The 23141-nt window shown below is 36.5% G+C and overlaps 1 protein-coding gene across 15 annotated transcripts in view; it reads left to right on the top strand.

Annotated features, from left to right (window-relative positions):
* DGKB (diacylglycerol kinase beta) overlaps positions 1-23141 on the top strand; it is a 1339752-nt gene that overhangs the window by 830057 nt on the left and 486554 nt on the right. For all 15 annotated transcript variants that reach the window (XM_060414944.1, XM_060414942.1, XM_042248425.1 and 12 more), the window contains one exon: positions 3055-3215. In XM_060414944.1, coding sequence (XP_060270927.1) covers positions 3055-3215 — 161 coding nt within the window. The remainder of the gene's footprint in view (positions 1-3054; positions 3216-23141) is intronic.

Here is a 23141-nt window from a genome sequence, read left to right as displayed (position 1 = left end):
ATTATCATTATACTTAACATTTGGGAAAGAAATTACTTTATTTGACTAATAATCATTTGGTTCACTTAATGTTACTGGAATCTATCGACTGGAAGTTTAATTTTTATGAATGTATTATAAATTTTGGAAAATATAACATGTACAAATGTAGGACTTAGGACATTTGAGAAAATAATTTTCATTTCCTTTGCAGTTTTTTTTCTGGCAATACTTAATCCCTCAAACAAAATTCTGAAAACTATTGCAAGAAAAAATACTGTGAAGAGTAAGGGAGAAGAGACAGAGTTTTAGATGGAACACACTCTTATAAATGTTTTATTCATGTGATTTTAAATTTGTAAAAATGATTTTCTAGATAGATTCAGGTATTATGATAACATCGTATCATTAAATGGAAGATAAATACTAATTATGTTTTCATTTGATTTTTTAGCCTAGAGTGATTATAGGCTTTGCATGTAAGAATTAAAGATTTTAAAATTTAAAAAATAAAAAACTAAAAAAAAAAAAAAAAGAACAAAAAAAAAAAAGAAACATAGTAGCATCATTCTTTTCTAGAGCAAGCTTTTGTTTGCTTGTTAGTAACTTTATCTTTTTTAAAAAATATAATCATACTGAGTTCAGGAATGCTATTTATAGTTATGAATAATTATATAACAAGCTTGAGCACAGATAAATACAAACATGTAGGGCATAGATATCTGTTAAGTGGAGAACAACAATTTGGAATTCTTCACCTTTGTGAATTAATACTGAACTTCACGTATGATTCTCAAAATAGATTTATTGCCTCTCTTTCCATTTTTACTTGGCTAGAAGACTAATTGATACCCGCCGTTTTCATCTGTATGTTAGTCTCTCAGTCATGCCCAACTCTTTGCAACCCAGTTTACTGTAGCCTGCCAGGCTTCTCTGTCCATGTAATTCTCCAGGCAAGAATACTAGAATGTGTTGCTATTTCCTTATCCAGGGTATCTTCCAGACGCAGGGATCAAACCCAGGTCTCCTGCATTGCAGGCAAATTCTTTACCATCTGATCCACCAGGGAAGCCCAGCCTTTTTCATACTTACCCATAAAAGCTTTGAGAACATTTCCAGCGCTAAGAATTTAAGTTGATTGACCCTACTTAATCTCACTTTATTAATATTTTCATTAACTTCAATTCTGTTGTGTTCTTTCCTCATCAGTTCCATTCCTCCATTTTTCCAGTGTTATGTTGGCAGTGCTTCTATTAACATAAGCTGTAGCTGAAAAGAAGCTCAATGTTTGTTTAAAGCATTATCATTTACTTATATTTATGCTTAGTGTGTGTATATTTCCATACTATATTATACAATATTAGTTTAATATATATAAATTATTTATATCTAAAACCATCAAACTTATTTTCAAATAAGAGTAGAATTTGGAAAATATATGAATATAAACTCCTTTTATTCCATTCAATGTGGAATATATATATATGTATATATATATGTATATATATATATAATTGGGAGCTTTAAAAGAAATTTTAAAAGGAAATAATGAGCATGGAACTATTAAGAAGATCTAAAAAATAAGTACACTTAATTTTTGTAGCCTTGCAGTTGAAACAATGAAGTGTTTTATCACTGAGTACTATTCTATGCATTTTATATATGTTCATCAATTTTGAATTATGTTATAAATATGATATGGCATCTATTATTTCCTTTAATGTTTATGTCAGTGTAATCACTGTTTATTGTACTCTTTGCTCTGTGTATTGAATAGTGTATAATTATTTTTTTAGACCTGTGTATGATAAGAAGAGATATAGGTTCCAGGATGAGTATTCCTGATTCTTGGTTAATAGTTAATCCTCTAATAGTTAATTCAACAAATATACCATAAATATAATTTATTTGTCTTTAGAGAATATTGGCATATTATGGTACCTACTCATTTTTTTTAAATCTAATTCATTTTTTTAAGTGTATGTTAACACCTCTAATGAGGACTCATAGCCTCTGGCATATACTTATTCAACAGATAAATTATTAAAATATAAACCTGAGTTGGACACAGAAAAACATCTATGAAAATGTTCCAACTCAAAACATCATTTCAAGAATCTGTGTGTATAGAGTTAGAGGGAGATGCATTAGTTATTTCATATCCTAATGTCATCATCAGTATTTTTGTTGACAACTTTCTATTCTTTTGCCTCATAGACTAGGACCTTTTATGCATTTTCTCTTTTTTTCCTCACTTCATTCTCACACCAAAGCTAAGTTTTTATGGAGAAAGAAGCTATTTAGAATGTTAAAAGCAAACACTTCAGTAAATAACACAGCTAGGATTAGGCCACAGCCCTAATTTATTATAATGTTAGATAACTAAAGGTACTTTTAAGAGAAAATACAATATTAAGCAATAACTCTCAGGCCATGGTTACCATCTATAGTAGATTTATTTAAAATGGATTTGTTGAGCATTACTGGAAGGTACATCTGGGAAAAGGAACATCTAAGGAGAAAGATGTCAATAATTATAGTGCAGTATACTAGTTCTGTGGTATGGCTGGTTTTGAGAACTGTATGTTATGGTCCTGTATAGAATCTATCATTTTGGGAGGGTGGCTTCTGGGAAAAAGTATTATCAAATGTAAAGCCTGCAGAGAGAGTACAAGCAAAGGACAAGTTCAACATGGCAGCAAGAACTTTTATTTTAGCAAGTGGGTGGAGGGTGTCATCTTTGGGAGCAAGAATTCCCAGGAGGATGATACCCAAACAGATCATCAATTCCATTTTGAATATATTGATAAAAAGTTTTGTGAGGGGTATGCAGTGGCTATACTGAGAATTTGTACCACAGGAGAGAAATATGAGTTGCAAATTAAAGCTACAGATAAAATATTGATGATATGAGTATAATAAGATTGGTCTTAATTCTTCAACTTGCATTAAATTTGCTTTGAGATGCATTATTTAGCTTTAGAATGATACAAACATTCACACACTTAAATACATATAAGTTATAGCTTTTATTGTTTGGTTATATTTTTCCTCAAGATAATTTTTTTTCATTAGGTTATGAAGGTGAGAATTTGATGAAAATCTTAAAAGACATTGAAAACAGCACAGAAATCATGTTGGACAGGTGGAAGTTTGAAGTCATACCTAATGACAAAGATGAGAAGGGAGACCCAGTGCCTTACAGTATCATCAATAATTATTTTTCCATTGGCGTGGTAAGATTTTCCACTAAATGTTCTTTTTTATTAAACCAGTTCTGCATAATCACTGACATAAACTCTTATTTATAAAGATTTACTGCGTATAAGTAATTTATTTTAGCTTTGTGTCAACAAAACACCTCTTCTAATGGGTAATAATAGTAAAACTTCTGAATTTATTTAAAATCAGAGAATCAGTGATAGATTTTTTATGTGCTAAACAAAGGAAAGAAGCTATATGTAATTGTTTGATCACTTTTTAGTAAAATTAAGCTCAGAATGGTTTATAAGGTTTGTAAAATGGTTTATACGGTTATAAGTTTCACATTACTAAAATTGTGACAGGAATGCATCAAATGTTATCTTATTTTGAAATCTATATTACAATATCACAATATTACTTTTCTACTTATAGACATTATTTTTTAAATTATGATTTAGTTTAAAGGCTAAGAAAAATGCTGTTAGTATTTTCAAGTGGTTAATCAGTCAAAAAACTAGCTTTTGTCTTAATTTCTTAAAATTTGAGACTGAAATTAAAATATCATTTGGCAATTTAAAGAGTTATTGAAATTTCAATCCCTAAGGAATTAATAAATTTAACAGTGATTTTACATGTAATTATATAAATATATTACCCAGACTTATGAAGTCTTAAAATATATATCTACAGCATTACATTTTATTGAACATATTCACCCAATATTAATGTACGTCATGTCTCATTTCTCTTATGGATGTGCATGTACACACACACTCACACACACACAAACACAAATAGCAAACCATAGAAAGTATTGGTTGAGTCCATTAACTTAGGAGTCAAGCTACCTTGGTAAGAGTTCTTTAACAGTTTTTTTCTCTCCTTAGTTTTCAACAATTTACCTGTTTCATGATGGTTATTATTTTCTCCCTTATAGTTATAAATAATGTGGTTATGCATGTAAAGAGCCTCATATAACGATGCATAATGAAGGCTAAGTATACAATTGTTACTATAGTATGATAATAATTATTTATTTCAAGAAAAATGTAATGCATTTGATCCATAAAAATCCCATTTATATGAATGTGCACAGCAATATTTTAACACAGCTCTACTGACCTAATTCACTCATTTGAAGTAAACCTTTTAATGATTTTAATAAGTCTGTCTCATTTTAAAATGTTTTTATCACCAAGGCAAGAAACCTCATACCCACACGTAGTCAATTCTGAGTCCTTACCCTAGCTCCAAACAACAACTAATCTTTCTAACCCTAAGGTAGAAAGTTTATGGATAGTTCATATGAAACAAATAATACAATATATAGTCTTTTGCATTTGGTTTCTGTCACTTCACATAATGTTTTGAGGTTCACTTATATGAACTACATGAAATACTGTATTCCTTTTATTGCTGAGTAGTAAATATCCCATTGTATGGACATATATTGTCTATCTCTTCACAATTTGATGTAGATTTAGATTGTTTCCAGTCTTTGGATATTATAAATAATGTTACTCTTTTAAGTCCCTGTAATTAATTTTTTTTTAGTTTGGTTAGTATACTTTTTAACTCAAGGATTTCTATTTGATTATTTTTTTATATTTCTAGGCATTTAATTGGCATTTTCTATTTGAATAGTCATCGTTATATTTTCATTTATTATTTAAGCATAGTTTACATTAGTTCTTTGATGTATTTATAATATATCATAATTTTATATAATACATCAAAATACATATAATATTGTTTTGAAGTCTTTGTCTGCTAACTCCAACATCTAGAATCCATCAGAGACATTCTTTGCTTTTTTCCAAAGTATGTGTTACACTTTCCCATTCCTCTGCCTATTTGTGAACATTTGGTTGGAAACTAGAGATTATAACATATTGTAACAGCTGTGGATTTGCATTCTCCCACAAGGGTTATGGTTGTTCCTGTGTTTGTTTAGAGAGTACCCAGAACTAATTATATGGAGCTGTTCTCTCTTCTAGTGTATAGATATACTGATGCCTCTGAATTTTTGTTTTTCCTTTTGCTTTTATATTAACACTGGCTTCTGGGGATTGTTCCTATGTCAGTATGATTGACCAAAATTTGTGTTTGAACCCCTTGAGACAGTAGGTTTTCATCCCTTTGCTGCTGTATCTGTATGTTCATTGGGGAACACACTCAAACTTCAGGCAGTTATTAATTCAGCTTTTAATATCTGTTGGCCCTTTTATGTCTTGTGCTCATGTACAAGGCTGCGCACTTAGCCAAGGATGTGTAGATAACTAGGGCCTGGGTTAGTCTGTCCTGAACACATATGCAACCCTCTTTAGTCTGTCCTGCACATATATACAACTATGCATATAGTGTTTCAGACAGCAAGGAATATGTGGCAACTTATCAGGCCCATGGGGCTTCCCTGGTGGCTTAGATGGTAAAGAATCCGCCTTCAATGCAGGAGACCTGGGTTCAGTCCCTGGATTGGGAAGATCCCCTGGAGAAGGGCATGGCAATCACTCCAGTGTTCTTGCCTGGAGAATTCCACAGATGGAGGAATGGGAGGCTACAGCCATAGGTTTGCACAGAGCTGGACTTGACTGAACCAACTAAGCAGCAGCAGCATTGAGGCCCATTATGGCTGTATCATTCCCAAGATCTCCTATTAAAATTTGGCTAGTTGCCTGGTTAGCTGCTTGCCTTAATCAGTTTTGCAAACTTAGGCAAGCTGCTACATTTGCCACTGAGATGACTATTATTTTAGATAACTCTCTGGGTAACGGAATTTCTCTAGCTTCCACTCCAAATCATGCTAGCTCCCCTGACAGTAAAGTTGCTTGCTTTCTTAGTGTGCCCAACCCTGCTAGAACTATAGCACTGATGGAACTGAAGTGTGAGGTAGCAGCTCAAGATTGAAACATCACAGATTGCCAGCATTCTTATCTTAGGTTCAGTAGTGGTTTTCTTTCTTTCTTTCTTTTTTTTTTTTTTTTGTAAACAGTTGTCAGTTTGTTATATGCCTCTGATGAATTTTCAGTGGTCTTCAGGAGAAATTATTTCTGTTCCATCACAGGAGACATTTGGCAATGTTTGGACACACATTTGCTTGTCATGGGTGAGAGAATATTGCTCTTGCCAGCTAATGGGTAGAAGATAGGAATGCTGCTAAACATTCCCATTTTATAGAACAGCCCCCCAAATGCACAAGAAAGAACCACATAGTTCAACATGTCAATACAACTGAGGCTGAGAAACTTTAATATTAAGAAAAAAATATTAATTACAAAACTCCAGATGTTACAAAATGGAAAATAGCTAAAACCTAAAGAAATGAGAAGGAAAAGCTGTAATAGAAATGATGGGACATATAGCAAAGAATAATCAAATCTACTGCAAAACTGATGTTTTAAAAATATTGTAAAGAGAATTGCAAATAATATAGAATGATAAAGACCAAAAATCGCTCCATAAAGACAAAAAGTAATATCCTAACTGAAAATACATTAAGACTAAATAAGGGAGTATAGCACGGTTACTGAATATAAAATAAATTTATTCAATAGTATTCCATTATATAAGCAATAATCAATACATTTACAAAAACAGCAAGCAAAAATGGGAAGTATCTACAAATTGATAAAGAATATACAAAACCTACAGATAGAAATGTTAAAACTCTCTCCAAGACATAAAAATGAGAATAAATAGAGATAGTTTCTATTCTTAGATGAGATAGCTTAATATAATATTGCACATTAATGTATACCTTTAACCTATAACTAATCAAAATTAGAGCTGGATTTGTATGAAAAATTTGAAAACCTTTTTCCAAAATATATGTAACAAAGTAGCTCATTGCATCTTAATAAGAAGAAAGAATTTTACCAAATTAGACATGCTTCAAATGAATTGGATAATTAAAATGGTGTAATGAATTAGTAGATGAAGAACTCAGTGGAAAAGCAGAGAGACACATACAGAAACTTGACAGAATGGATGTAGCCTGAAATCTCGTTGGAAAAATAATGGTGCTCAGTTGATATGTGTTCAAATACTAGCTTCCTGGGGAGAGGAAATTTTGCTAGAACTCTGTCTCACATTGCATAGGCAATTGCTAGAAATACCGAAGTACTAAAGTTGAAATGCAAGGTTTAGGGCCTAATAAAAGTATAAAATAATATGCAATGGCACTCATGTATGATGTTAAGGTAGCACAGAACTAAAAAAGGCAGCTTTTGATTGTTTTCTTTAGAAGAGTGCTGTTCTATTTAACTTGCAGCCTCTTTCACTGAATATGACATGGGAAGGAGAGGTGTGAAAAGAGGGAAAGCATTCTTGCCTGAAATATTTGCCTCTGTCCCAGCAAGACGGAGGATCAACACTCAGTGTCAAAGCAGACCAGTAGACCTTATAGAGTTCAAGTTCTGGCTTTCACTCAGTGAGTTCTATTTATCAACTTATGATCCTCTGCCCCGGTGAGTAAATCCACCAGACAACAAAAAGAACTGAATCATGCACCTCAAGTTATTGCTGAGTATGCAATAAATGGTTGAATTGGAGCAATGAAAGTATAAGGGGCACATTTCAATTTTTTTGCTATCACCAGCATGAGAAAGCTTAAGATGGCTCACAATTTGTACTTGAAATTATCTCTAGGAACCCTCCTACCTCCTAATTGTAAGATATTCTCAAAACTTTACTGTCGATGTTGTTTTCATTATTTCGATGGTTGCCTTTCATATGCTGACTGTAAGTGCTTTACAGTTTACATAAAGCCTTGCTTCAAATTTTTAGAGAATCTGTGAGTTAGAAATATACAAATATAATCTTCACATACAGCATGATATAACCTTTGTATTAGAATGGGTTTTGGCACAACCTCAAAAATTAGTGGCCTGACAACTGAAGATTAGTTCTTCCTCCACATGTTAAGACAGAGGAGTTGGCTTTTTTGGAGAGGCTCTATTCCAGTTGGTCATCGACCCAGGCTCCTTTCTGTCTTATGGCTCTACCATCCTGTAGATACAGAGTCCTCTCTATTCAACAACTGGGTGATAAAAGAGGGTGAAATATTGGCATTTGAGAGTGTTTTTTCTTTTTAAATGGACCAGGCCTGGAAGATGTTCAGCTTATAACCCACTGGCCGTATCCTAATCAATTAGTTACACCTAATTGTAAGGACGGGCTTCCCAGGTGGCTATAGTAGTAAAGAACTCACCTGCCTATGCAGGTTAGATGTAAGAAATGCATGTTTGATCCCTGGGTTGAAAAGATCCCCTGGAGGAGGGCACAGGAACCCACTCCAGAATTCTTGCCTGGAGAATCCCATGGAAAGAGGAGCCTGGTGGGCTATAGTCCATTGGTTCGCACAGAGTTGGCTGTGAGTGAAGCAACTTAGCATGCACATGACTGTGCAGAAAGGAATTCTGTTTGCCCAAGATGAAAAGGGGGAATTGGTAAATAGCCAGTTTCTCCTAATTTTTCCTTTGTAATGCCTTTCACTTTTAGCCAGAACAGTGGAAATAATTCTGAAGTCACAGTTAACTCTGTAAATAGGTATTTATCTACAGTGGTGATCCTTAAATAAAAGATTCTTTATTAATTATTTTCTTGTGTTAGATGCTGTTTGAGGATTGGCAGTGAAAAGGATAGACGAAGTCTATGTAATCACTAAACGTACAATATTGTGAGGTGAGACAGAATTGTCATGAGAGACTTACCATCTGGGTTTTAGAAATACAGATGATGGAAATTAACAAGAAAAACTGATAGTTGCTACTTTTTAGTCTGATTTTATACTTTAATGACTATAGATAATCTCAGAACTTACAGTTAGAAAATTTTTCATCCACCGGATAACATCAAATTCATATATGCCATTAGTTTCACGCTCATTGTTGATTCTTCATTCATCAGTATCTACATTCATCAAAAGTATCTTTTTTTTTTTTTTTTTTGGTCAGGCCCTGGAGTTGTAGAAATGAATAAAAGAGACAGATCACCTCATTATTAAAATCTGGATCTTAATAGTAGAAGTATTAAAAAATGCACAAATACAACTTTTGGGGGAAAACTGTGATATATACTGTGAAAGACCACAAAAGTTGCCAAGAGCTAGAATAAGGGACACATTCAGTTCTCACAGTCAAAGAAGGTCAGTATAAACAAGGTGCATTTAAGAGAGGATCTAAGGAATGCATGTAAGTCAGGTGGACACCAAAGAGATAGAAAGTGCATACCAAGCAGGTATAACTATATGTGAAGAGCCTGAGGAGAGAAATGGCCTGGTGTGTTCTGACCTACAAGGTCAGTGTGCCTGGAACATAAAGAGAGAAGCTGGGAATGAATAGCAAAACAGACAATAGCAGAAATGGCTGCTTCTGTGTCTTAAAGATGCTTCGAAGCCAAGATGTGGTCTTTGTTTTTTAAGAGAGGCCATTGAATGACTCAGAGAATACAATCAGGAAATGAATTAGTCCAATTTATATATAGCAGAAGGTCTTCTACTAGAGGTGGAGTTAGACATTAATAGAAAGGTAAAACAAGTGTCATAAAAATGATCCATATAGCTTTGGATATTTCATTTTAACCTAAAATCTATAAAAATAATTGAATTGACCAGTTTTTTCTTAAAGGCCCAGCTACTGTCATTTATTTGAATGTCGGTCATCAATGGGGGTTCTACAAAGTTTGCTTGTATAAATCACACTCCATAATAAACCATCTGTTATTTCCATTTTTAGATTCTTTTAAGCGGAACAAAAACTCAAGAGATACTTGTGAAGCAATCTGAGTATAAAATCCTTCTAGATTTTTACAATAGTTTCAAAAACCTTTTATAATGCTCTCTCTTACATATAATTCTATGGCAAAGAACATATAATTCTATAGCAGTTTCACAACTGCATTTATATCCAATCTTCCCAAATCATCTTTGTTTTCATATATAAAACAAAGGCTCTTTTTGTAATTATATTTTCCATTGCTATAATAGGCAATTAAATTATATAATTATAATAAAGACTAAAATTGGCATAAACAGTGTTGGAAACCACACAAATGACTCTTGGTAAGTATAAACCTCAGAATGTGGAAACACTCGCAGAAAGAAATAGTTGAGAAGGGCTGGAATTATACTGAGTTACAGGCAGCTTCAGTATGTTCAGGGGACGATAGGAAAGATGTAAGTGGGCCTCCTCTGGGGCAAGGATGAGCGTGTCTCCTGGATCCCTGAGCAAATAGGACTCTGTTACCATAGCTAAGAGGGGGACTGCAGCCAGGTTACAGGGCAGCCTCAAGAGCCATAGTCTTGGGACTTCCCTGGTGGTCGACTGACTAAAGACTCCAAGCTCCCAGTGCAGTGGTCACAGGTTCGATCTCTGATCAGGGAGCTAGATCACATCTACTGCAGCTAAGAGTTCTCATGCTACAAGTTAAAGATTTCGCATGTTGCAACTAATACCCAGGACACCAAAATAAATAATAAATATATATATTTACATAAATCTGTAGTCTGCATTTTAAAAAGCAATTTCTCCAGTCTCAATTAACCAGGCTGGAGAGAGAAACACCTTGTCAGCCCAACTAGGGATCCTGAGGCTCTCTAGGCTCTTTTCTATAGATGGATGAACTCCTCACCTCTCCTTCCCTCTTGGAGAAGGTAGGGGAGAGGCAGTTTTAGGATTGCTTTCTCTCATTCCCCAAAGCCTGGCTGGGTGCTGAGCGCCACCTGTGTGTTTTCCTTAGGGCAGAGTCCCCAAATGCTCACATTTAGAATCTGCCTCTAGTCGTGAAGTTAGCTTGCCATCTAGAGGTGCTCACCTGCTCTCGGCTTGCTTGCTCACGTGAGACGCATGCACGCACGCACACGGCACACGCAGCGCACGTGCATGTGCACGGAGCGCCAGCCAGGAGGTGGGGAGAGAGGAGGCCCGCAAACCTGTGCAGGCACCAGGTGGGTCAGTTGCCTGCTGAAATCATCAGTGTAGGCTTCAGAAGCAGCTCATGGGCCACGCTCCTGGAGGAATCTCTGCTTTGATCTGTAGGCTCCATCGCCCCTCATTGAGGTCCAAATGCCCTAGTGATTGTGGAGCCTTCTCTCTCCTACCTGCTCCCAGTCTCTGCCACCCACTCCCCACCAAACTGGTGCTGAGACCCTCGGTGCTCCATGTGAGTCGAGAAAGAAGTGGCCTCTGCGGCAGCATCCTGCGAGGCACAGGAAGCTGAACACTCCATCCCGATGCTGAGGGAAATCTGAGACTGAATGGAGCCTTTTTTTGGCACTGAGCTGGGCCATGCTGGGGGAGGGGACATGCCAGTAAAGGAAAGGTGTTCTCAACCCCTTCAGTGGAGCTGTTCTTGGATGTTTTGCTGCGCTGGAACTTCTCCGCTGGACTCCCTGACTCGGCTAAGGTACTATCTATTCCTCAGTGATTGTCGAAAGCTGTATTTCTTGAGGTGGGGATGGGGGGAGGGTGACTGCAGAAAACGCCCCCTGCACTATCTTGCCCACTTCTCCGCCAAGATTTTCTTTTTTTAAACAAAAGGAAATAAACACAGAGCATAATAAATCTGAAAATACAGCCACAGTTATGGAAAATATTTCAATGGTTGTAAGAGTAAATCATGTGCATCTGTGCCAATAAACTTTACAATGTGGAAGAAATTGAGTATTGCCCATCTAAATGGAAAAAGTGAAATATGCTGAATGGCAGCAGTGCCCAACATTTTTTTGGCACCAGGGACAGGTTTCGTGGAAGACACTTTTGGGGGGGTTGGGTGGGGGTGGTAGTTTCAGAGTGATTGAAGCACATTACATTTATTGTGTACTTTATTTCTGTTATTATTATCTCAGCTCCACCTTAGATTCTTACAGATTAGATTCAGGAAATTGGGAACCCCTGCTGAAGGGGTAGGAAATCTAAGGTAGTAGTTCTCAAACTTAAGTATGTATCATAATCACCTGCAGGACTTTTTAAAATGCAGATTGTGACCCTCAAGCCCAGGCTTTTGGTAGCTCTGAAATGGAGTCCAAGAATTGATGATTCTAACATCTCCCAGGTGATCCCAGTATCTCTTGTCCATGGTCACACTTTGAGAAGCATTTTTCTAAGCATACAACCAAAGAGGAAGAAGTGAAAACATAGTAAAAGAGCTATTAAAACTGGTGTCATTTAAACAGTCTTTCATAGCACAGATAATTCTTCTATTTTAAACACTGTTCCAGAGTATAAAGATAGAATGTTCTCCCTTTCATTTTGTATAGCTAGCAAACCTCAGTATAAAAACCTCTCTAACACAACCCCCCAAAAGAACAAGTATATAAATACAACAGTTGCAAACAACAACATTAGCAAGTAAATTCAAGTATTGAAATTAAGGAATACAACCTATTGACAGAGTAGGGTTTATTTAAACAAAGACAAATGTGTTATTTGCATAATTATTTAAATAAAAAGCAGGTTTGTGAGTTTTAGAATTGAAAACCACTGAAAATGTGTAAACCATTTTCTACAAATTAACATGTAATATCATACTAATAGTGGCATACTAGAGGCATCCCAAATAAAATCAAAAAGAATGCAGGGATTATATTTGTCATCACTGTAGTTAGTATTTCTTGGAAAATGAGCTAATTTAATAATAAAAATTTAAATGTATAAATATAGACAAGAGACAAGCATAATGTTATTTGCAGATGATATGATGTCATATATAGTCAATATGCATCAGCTAAAAATGAAACTAGTAAATCAACTTCAGTTGCCAAATACTAGGTAAATATATAGGAAAATGACCCTAAATCCTTCCTTTATAAAATTACCTATGAATATAAATATAAAAGTACAGGAGACAGGGACCAAGACTATCCCCATGGAAAAGAAATGCAAAAAAGCAAAATGGCTGTCTGGGGAGGCCTTACAAATAGCTGTGAAAAGAAGAGAAGCTAAAAGCAAAGGAGAAAAGGAAAGATATAAGCATCTAAATGCAGAGTTCCAAAGAACAGCAAAAGAGATAAGAAAGCCTTCCTTAGCGATCAATGCAAAGAAATAGAGGAAAACAACAGAATGGGAAAGACTAGAGAGCTCTTCAAGAAAATTTCATGCAGAGATGGGCTCAATAAAAGACAGAAATGGTATGGACCTAACAGAAGCAGAAGAATTAAGAAGAGGTGGCAAGAATACACAGAAGAACTGTACAAAAAAGATCTTCACGACCCAGATAATCACGATGGTGTGATCACTCACCTAGAGCCAGACATCTTGGAATGTGAAGTCAAGTGGGCCTTAGAAAGCATCACTACGAACAAAGCTAGTGGAGGTGATGGAATTCCAGTGGAGCTGTTTCAAATCCTGAAAGATGATGCTGTGAAAGTGCTGCACTCAATATGCCAGCACATATGGAAAACTCAGCAGTGGCCTCAGGACTGGAAAAGGTCACTTTTCGTTCCAATCTCAAAGAAAGGCAATGCCAAAGAATGCTCAAACTACCGCACAATTGCACTCATCTCACATGCTAGTAAAGTAATGCTCAAAATTCTCCAAGCCAGGCTTCAGCAATACGTGAACTGTGAATTCCTAATGTTCAATCTGGTTTTAGAAAAGGCAGAGGAACCAGAGATCAAATTGCCGACATCCACTGGATCATGGAAAAAGCAACAGAGTTCCAGAAAAAACATCTATTTCTGCTTTATTGACTATGCCAAAGCCTTTGACTGTGTGGATCACAATAAACTGGAGAAAATTCTGAAAGAGATGGGTATACCAGACCACCTCACCTGCCTCTTGAGAAATCTGTATGCAGGCCAGGAAGCAACAGTTAGACCTGGACATGGAACAACAGCCTGGTTCCAAATAGGAAAAGGAGTACGTCAAGGGTGTATATTGTCACCCTGCTTATTTAACTTATATGCAAAGTACATCATGAGAAACGCTGGGCTGGAAGAAGCACAAGCTGAAATCAAGATTGCCAGGAGAAATATCAATAACCTCAGATATGCAGATTACATCACCCTTATGGCAGAAAGTGAAGAGGAGCTAAAAAGCCTCTTGATTAAAGTAAAAGAGGAGAGTGAAAAAGTTGGCTTAAAGCTCAACATTTAGAGAATGAAGATCATGGCATCCGGTCCCATCACTTCATGGGAAATAGATGGGGAAGCAGTGGAAACAGTGGCTGGACTTAATTTTTCTGGGCTTCAAAATCACTGCAGATGTTGACTGCAGCCATGAAATTAAGACACTTACTCCTTGGTAGGAAAATTATGACCAACCTAGACAGCATATTCAAAAGCAGAGACATTACTTTGCCAATAAAGGTGTGTCTGGTTGAGGCTATTGTTTTTCCAGTGGTCATGTATGGATGTGAGAGTTGGACTGTGAAGAAAGCTGAGTCCTGAAGAATCGATGCTTTTGAACTGTGGTGTTGGAGAAGACTTTTGAGAGTCCCTTGGACTGCAAGGAGATCCAACCAGTTCATCCTAAAGGGGATCAGTCCTGGGTGTTTATTGGAAGGACTGATGCTGAAGCTGAAACTCCAATACTTTGGCCACCTGATGTGAAGATTTGACTCATTTGAAAAGACTCTGATGCTGGGAAAAATTGAGGGCAGGAGGAGAAGGGAACGATGAAGAGGATGAGATGGTTGGGTGGCACTACCGACTCAATGGACATGAGTTTGGATGGATTCCGGGAGTTGGTGATGGACAGGGAGGCGTGGCGTGCTGTGGTTCATGTGGTTGCAAAGAGTTGGACTTAACTGAGCGACTGAACTGAACAATACACAATTCCAAGTTTTTCTTTTTTTCTTTTTCTTTTTTCCTCATGTTGAAAACTTTTGAGACCTACTTTCTTGTATAGCACCTTGGAAATATGCAATTCAGTATTACTGACTATAGTTTCTATGCTGTATACTACATTCCAGTCACAGTTGTTTTATAGTTGGCAAGTTATACCTTTTGACCCCCTTCACCCATTTGCATCCCCTCTCCTGGCATCCACTAGTCATTTTCTGTATCTATGAGCTTTTTTTGTTTATTTATTTATTTTGTTAGATTCCGCACACAAGTGAGAACCTTACAGTATTTCACTTTAACTTATCTCACTTAGCATGGAGTTTTCGAGGTTCGTCCATGCTGTCACAAATGGCAAGATTTCTTTCTTTTTATGGCTATTATTCCATTGTGCACTATGCCTCATTTATCTGTCCATCCATCAGTTCAACTTAGCTTGTTTCAAATCTTGACTGATGGAAATAGTGCATGAAGGAACTTGGGGGTGCATGTATCTTTTCCAATTAGTGTTTTCTCCATTTGCTTCTTACAACTCCACTTTTTCTTGTCTATCTTCCCTTTGGGGGTTTGGCCTTATGCATCCCAAGTGTATCAAGGTACTTATTATTAGCCTTAAGACTCCTGGCTCATTAATTTTATTTTTCAGCTTTCTGGTTTTTTCGATAGCTGTCGCTTTCCCCGTCCATAATGACACTGACTCTGCCTTGTCATGTTTTTGATTTTGTGGCTTTGCACTGGTGAGTCAATTCCTGGTGAGTCAATACTCATCGGAAGTGTGTACATCTGGAGACTGTAGAACTCATACTCTGTGAAAGTTCTCTGTTGATTCACTTTTCTTACCAGTATAGAAAGCAAGAGAGATTATATATTTAAAATGCAGAGGGTATAGTTCAAATTAGTAATAGCTACCTCAAATACACAAAAAGTTCATTGAAAGTGAAAGCCACTCAGTCGTGTCTGACTCTTTGCAACCCCATGGACTATATAGTCCATGGAATTCTTCAGACCAGAATATAGGAGTAGGTAGCCTTTGCCTTCTCCAAGGGATCTTCCCAACCCAGGTCTCCTGCATTCCAGGTGGATTCTTTACCAGCTGAGCCACAAGGGAAGACTCAAAAGATCATTATAAGTCCCTGTAACTATTAAGTTTTCCCTGCCCTATTTGTAATCATACACCTAAACAAAACATGCCATATTGCAACAAGGAGAGTATTCATGTATAAGATCAGTGAAGGAAGGTTGTTAATACCAAAGGTACTCCTAGTGCAGGGTCCAGTTTAAAAGAGTAGCAGAATATTCTTATGGGCCATTTACTAGAATTTATAAATGGCATATAGAATAAATATTTCATAACTTCTGATTGTACTTACATTAACATGTAAAATCTAAAATATTGACTCATCATGGTCATATAGTATCCTAGTTCTGATTAGTACTTTAGTCACAGGGAGTTTATTTATTAGTGTATTCTACGAATATTTATTCAGTGCCTGTTGTCGTTCGTGATAAGCATTATAGTGGGTACAAAGATGAACACTGAGCCAGAAAAAAGTATGAATTCCACCATGTGGAACATAAATCATTACACACATGCATCTTTCCTTTAATGTGGCTAGAAGGTATACCAATAAGTAATGTTTCCGGGAATTAATTTTTGTCCCTTTAAAGTGTCAGCATATTTATCTTATTGGAGGTTTACTCGCTGAATCATGTCTGACTCTTGTGAACCCATGGACTATAGCCCACCAGGCTCCACTGTCCATGGAATTTCTGGGCAAGATACTGGAGTGGATTGCCATTCCCTTCTTCAGGTGATCTTCCCTACCCAAAGATCGAAACCAGGTCTCCTGCATTGCAGATAGATTCTCTACAGCTGAGCCATCAGGGAAGTCTTTATCTTATTATTTTAAGGTTATGATATTAACTGAGAAATCTGTATGCAGCTCAAGAAGCAGCACTTAGAACTGGACTTGGAAAAACAGACTGGTTCCAAGTCGGGAAAGGAGTACGTCAAGGCTATGTGTTATTCACCCTGCTTATTTAACTTACATGCAGAGTACATAATGCAAAATGCCAGGCTGGATGAAGCAAAAGCTGGAATCCTGATTGCTGGGAGAAATATCAATAACCTCACATATGCAGATGATACCAGCCTTATGGCAGAAAGAAAAGAACTAAAGAGCCTCTTGATAAAAGTGAAATAGAAGAGTGAAAAAGTTGGCTTAAAACTCAACATTCAGAAAACTAAGTTCATGGTATCTGGTCCCATCACTTCATGGCAAATAGATGGGGAAACAATGGAAACATGAGAGACTTTATTTTTTGGGCTCCAAAATCACTGCAGATGGTGACTGCAGCCATGAAACTAAAAGACACTTACTCCTTGGAAGAAAAGTTATAACCAATCTAGACAGCATATTAAAAAGCAGAGACATTACTTTGCCAACAAAGGTCCATCTAGTCAAAGGTATAGTTTTTCCAGTAGTTATGTATGGATGTGAGAGTTGGACTGTAAAGAAAGCTGAGCACCGAGGAATTGATGCTTTTGAACTGTGGTGTTGCAGAAGACTCTTGAGAGCCCCTTGGACTGCAAGCATTTTCCACCAGTCAATCCCAAATGAAATCAGTCCTGAATTGGAAGGACTGATGCTGGAGCTGAACTCCAATACTTTGGCCACTTGATGTGAAGAACTAACTCCTTTGAAAAGACCCTGATGCTTGGAAAGGTTGAAGGCAGGAGGAGAAGTGGAGGACAGATGATGAGATGGTTGAGTGGCATCACCAACTCCATGGACAGGAGTTTGAGCAAGCCCTGGGATTTGGTGATGTACAGGGAAGCCTGGTGTGCTGCAATCCATCCACAGGGTCACAAAGAGTCAGACACAACTGAGTGACTGAACTGAACAATGATACTAAGTATAAAGAGAACAATACATAATTATAGAGAATACTTAGCTTTCCAAAATAGATAGGATTTTTAGGATGTGTGTCAGCTATTACCTTACTGTTAATTGGACAATCAGTGTATAATAAAATAAATATACAAACATCTGTATTACCTTTTAGTACCTGGGTTCGATCCCTGGGTTGGAAGATCCCCTGGAGAAGGGAAAGGCTATCCACTCCAGTATTCTGGCCTAGATTATCCATGGAGTGTATAGTCCATGGGGTCGCAAAGAGTTGAACACTACTGAGCGACTTTCACTTTCACTGCAGAAGCAATAGTATGACTCAGTGTTTCAACCATAATAAATGTTAAAATAATGGAAGATATAAGAAAACCCATTTCTCACTAAGTATATCAGTGATCATCTTTGCAACTGAGAATATGCATAACTATGCATAATTAAAACCTATGAGTTATCTCCCCCACCCTCTAGGTTTCTAAGGGCTATTCTGAAAAGACCATGAATTATATCCGTGGAAATGCTTCCACTAACATAAATTGTATCTGGCTTGTTGACATTGCTAGATATTCAGTCACAGACTAGTGCTCATGTAAGATCATCTTAGTCCAATTCTGTTTTCCCTACATAGAGTATTGATTTTGTAGCAGCTGTTAATCATCCCAGTAAGTTCCAATTTGGACACTCTTCAACACAGAAGTCAGCACTGTGAGCAGAAACAAGCAAGGCAATAAGAATTTCAAAGGCTTCTGGAAAGGTCCTCCAGTTTTTGCAGAACGTATCCAGAAACAAGTTAGTATCACACGCTGTGTAAAAAGTGAAAGCCAACATGAAATTTAAAACCTTATTCATATTTGTACTTCTGAAATTGGAAGTGGGTCTGTTATCCCTGTAGAATTACTCTCTGAGTCTGGAAGAAATCTGAGAAAGACTAGGAGACTTTTAGTGCATCGTATATATTACCACCCAGACGTCCTATCAAATAGATATTTGCATGGCTGTGATTTAATAGCCTTCAACCCTAGTCAGTCACTAAGAGCTTCTTACTTCTCCAGTATAGGAAAAATGTGACTACTTAATTCTCATAACCATAAATATCAAGTTAGTGGAATAGTTAGCAATCAGAGTTCTTATAGTCATTACCCTTGTCTTACATGTTTCCTTACGCCTTTACTGCAAATACAAAGGAAATATCTTAACCTTATACATTTAGCTGGACTTCCCAGGTGGCAATAGTGGTAAAGAACCCACCTGCCAATGTAGAAGACCTAAGGGGCATGGGTTCAATCCCTGGGTCACCTGGAGGAGGGCATGGCAACCCTTGCCTGGAGAATCCCTTGGACAGAGGAGCCCGGCAGGCTACAGTTCATACAGCTGCAAAAAACAGGACTGAAGCAACTTAGTACACATGCATACATTTAGCTATGATCACAGACTGGTTAAAAACAGAGTTTTTGGTCTGGTCCTGAAATCAGTTAAATTAGATTCAACAGATTTGAGGCTGTTTAAATTTAAACAGATTTAAACTAAACCTGTTTTGTTTTAAAATCTCATTTCCTTGCTTTGTCCACTTCATTTACCTTTTATTATAAACATTATATAATTTTTAATAAAGATAATTCTGTTATTAAGCCAGTCATTGTGTATTTTCTTAAATGAGAAATTTGGATTATACATTTTAGAAATTAGAAACATTAATCAAGTAACGTCTACAATTCTCATTATAAAATGACATTGTTTTGAAATGTGTTTTTCCACATTTTATGACAAGGAGAAATTTATAATGATATTAGTGCTATATTGAATAATATGTTTTTCTGGATAGTTAACTTCATATTTTTGTTGGAAGATTCCATTTCATTAGATATTTGTTTCTGAAATAGGCTATTTTAAAAAGATTTATAGTATTTGAGTAAATTGCCAACCACCAAAAATTAGTGATCTCAAATACTTGATAAATTTACCTCACAGCAATTTATCTACAAAATTTCAGTGCAAATTAAGTTCTAACCATTTTCTTAAAATTACATAGTGTTTCTTTTATTGGCTCAGCCACATTAAACTCTTTAGTAAATTGCAGAATAATCAACTTACTCTTTACTGAATGATAATTTATTCATTAAGTGTCATATAAAATATTGAGAATTCTTTTCAAAACAGTTCAGTTCAATCGCTCAGTTGTGTCCAACTCTTTGTGACCCCATGGACTGCAGCACACCAGGCTTCCCTGTCCATCAATAACTCCTGGAGCTTGCTCAAACTCATGTCCATTGAGTCAATGATGCCATCCAACCATCTTATCCACTTCCATTCCCTTCTCCTCTCTCCTTCAATCTTTCAGAGCATCAGAGTCTTTTCCAGTGAGTCAGCTGTTCGCATCAGGTGGCCAAAGTATTGGAGTTTCAGCTTCAGCATCAGTCGTTCCAAAAAATATTCAGGACTGACTTCATTTAGGATTGACTGGTGGGATCTCCTTGCAGTCCAAGGGAGTCTCGAGAGTCTTCTCCAACACCACGGTTCAAAAGCATCAGTTCTTTGGTGCTCAGCTTTCTTTATGGTCCAACTCTCACATCCATACATGACTACTGGAAAAACCATAGTTTGACTGTATGGAACCGTGTTGGCAGAGTAATGTCTCTGCTTTTTAATATGCTATCTACGTTGCTCATAGCTTTTCTTCCAAGGAGCAAGCATCTTTTAATTTCATGGCTGCAGTCACCATCTACAGTGATTTTGGAGCCCAAAAATATAAAGTCTCTCACAGTTTCCATTGTTTCCTCATCTATTTGCCATGAAGTGATGGGAACAGATGCCATGATCTTAGTTTTCTGAATGTTGAGCTTTAAACCTACTTTTTTACTTTTCTCTTTCATTTTTATCAAGAAGCTCTTTAGTTCTTTGCTTTCTGCCACAAGGGTAGTATCTGAGTATGTAAGGTTCTTGGTATTTCTCCCAGCAATCTTGATTCCAGTTTGTACTTCATCTAACCTGACATTTTGCGTGATGTACTCTGCATTTAAGTTAAATAAGCAGGATGACAGTATACAGCCTTGTCGTACGCCTTTCCTGACTTGGAACCAGTCTGTTATTCCATATCCAGTTCTAACTGTAGCTTCTTGGCCTGCATACAGATTTCTTAGGAGGCAGGTCAGGTAGTCTAGTATTCCCATCTTTTTAAGAATTTTTCACAGTCTGTTGTGATCCACACAATCAAAGACTTTGGTGTAATAAATAAAGCAGATGTAGGTGTTTTCTGTAACTCTCTTGCTCTTTCAGTGATTGAACGAATGTTGGCAATTTCATCTCTGGTTCCTCTGCCTTTTCTAAATCCAGCTTGAACATATGGAAGTTCATGGTTCATGTTCAGCTGAAGCCTGACTTGGATAATTTTGAGCATTCCTTTGCTAGCACGTGAGATGAGTGCAATTGTGCAGTAGTTTGAACATTCTTTGACATTGCCGTTCTTTGGGATGGAATGAAAACTGACCTTTTTCAGTCCTGTGGCCACTGTTGAGTTTTCCACATTTGCTAGTATATTGAGTGCAGCACTTTAACAGTATCATATTTTAGCATTTGAAATAGCTCAAGTGGAATTCCATCACCTCCACTAGCTTTGCTTGTGTTGCTTCTTAAAGCCGACTTGACTTTGCATTCCAGGATGCCTGGCTCTAGGTGAGTGATCACACCATCGTGGTTAACTGGGTTGTGAAGATTTTTTTTTTTTTTTGGTATATTTCTTCTGTGTATTCTTGCCACCTCTTAGTATCTTCTGCTTTTGTTAGGTCCCTACCATTTTTGTCCTTTATTGTGCCCATCTTTGCATGAAATGTTCCCTTGGTATCTCTAATTTTCTTCAAGAAATCTCTATTCTTTCTCATTCTGTTGTTTTCCTCTATTTCTTTGCATTGATCATTGAGGAAGGCTTCCTTATCTTTCCTTGCTGTTCTTTGGAGCTCTGCATTCAAGTGGGTTTATCTTTTCTTTTCTTCTTTGCCTTTGCGTCTCTTCTTTTCTCAGCTATTTATAAGCCCTCCTCAAACAACCGTTTTTTGTTTTTGCATTTCTTTTTTCTTGGGGATGGTCTTGTTCACTGCCTCCTGTACAATGTCACAAACCTCTGTCCATAATTCTTCAGGCACTCTATCAGATGTAATATCTTGAATCTATTTGTCACATCCACTATAAACTCATAAGGGATTTGATTTAGGTTATACCTGAATGATCTAGTGATTTTTCCCTACTTTCCTCAATTTAAGTCTGAATTTTACAGAAAGTATTTCATGATTCTAGCCACAGTCAGCTCCCAGCCTTGTTTTTGCTGACTCTATTGAGCTGTTTGAAAAACAGATCCATCAAATAAGAACTGATAATACTATAATTAGATTTTACCCCCAAAACCAAAAACTCCGAACTACAACGTTGTATCTGAAGTTGGGACAAATTTGTTCATATATTAATAAATGTTCAAATATTGCTCTTTCATTAAGCCTCTGATTGCTGTATTTTCTGACTGTTTTTTTCTCTCCAGGTATTCAGTTTTTCTAATGTGCATGTTTAAATACTTTGAGTTAGTTATCCTGCACTTCCTTTATCACTCAAGAAAATTTATAGTGGTTTTGATTATTGACACAGATCTTTGATCTGTGAAGATGATACATGCAGTGTTTAAAATCCTTAATTAAAACATTAAATAATTAAATATTAAATAATTTCAAATGAAATATAAAATTTTATTGTAAAATTTTAAATAGAATATAAAATTTGGGAAAGGAAGGAAGTGTAAAACACACATTACATTTAAAAAAAGAAATATTTATCCTTAGGTAAAATCTCAGTCCAAAGAATTTTAGTTGCCTTCTTCCTCTCCCTTTTGCAGAACCAGTACAAGATGGCTTTATTATCTCTTCTTTCTCTCACACCACTTTCCCAAAACGTCTTTTTCTTTTGCTATCCTTGACCTTCAGATTCACCAATTCAGTGACACTGGTTTCCCAATATTTTGCTGCACTTAACTGTGAATCACTTTGTATTTCTTGGTGACTCACTGTAAATAATCCATCTGCTAATGCAGGAGGCATGTGTTTGATCCTTGGGTTAGGAAGGTTCCCTGGAGAAGGAAATGGCAACACACTCCAGTATTCTTTCCTGGGAAATCTCATGGTCAGAGGAGCCTGGTGGGCTACAGTTCATGGGGCTGCAGAGTTGGATACAACTGAGCTACTAAACAACAACAAACTGTGAATCACTTTCTGTTTACTGAGTTTCTTTTCTCA

Source organism: Ovis aries, chromosome 4, assembly GCF_016772045.2.
Source record: "Ovis aries strain OAR_USU_Benz2616 breed Rambouillet chromosome 4, ARS-UI_Ramb_v3.0, whole genome shotgun sequence".
NCBI classification, from domain to species: domain Eukaryota; kingdom Metazoa; phylum Chordata; class Mammalia; order Artiodactyla; family Bovidae; genus Ovis; species Ovis aries.
This window is presented reverse-complemented; position numbering and strand designations above follow the sequence as displayed.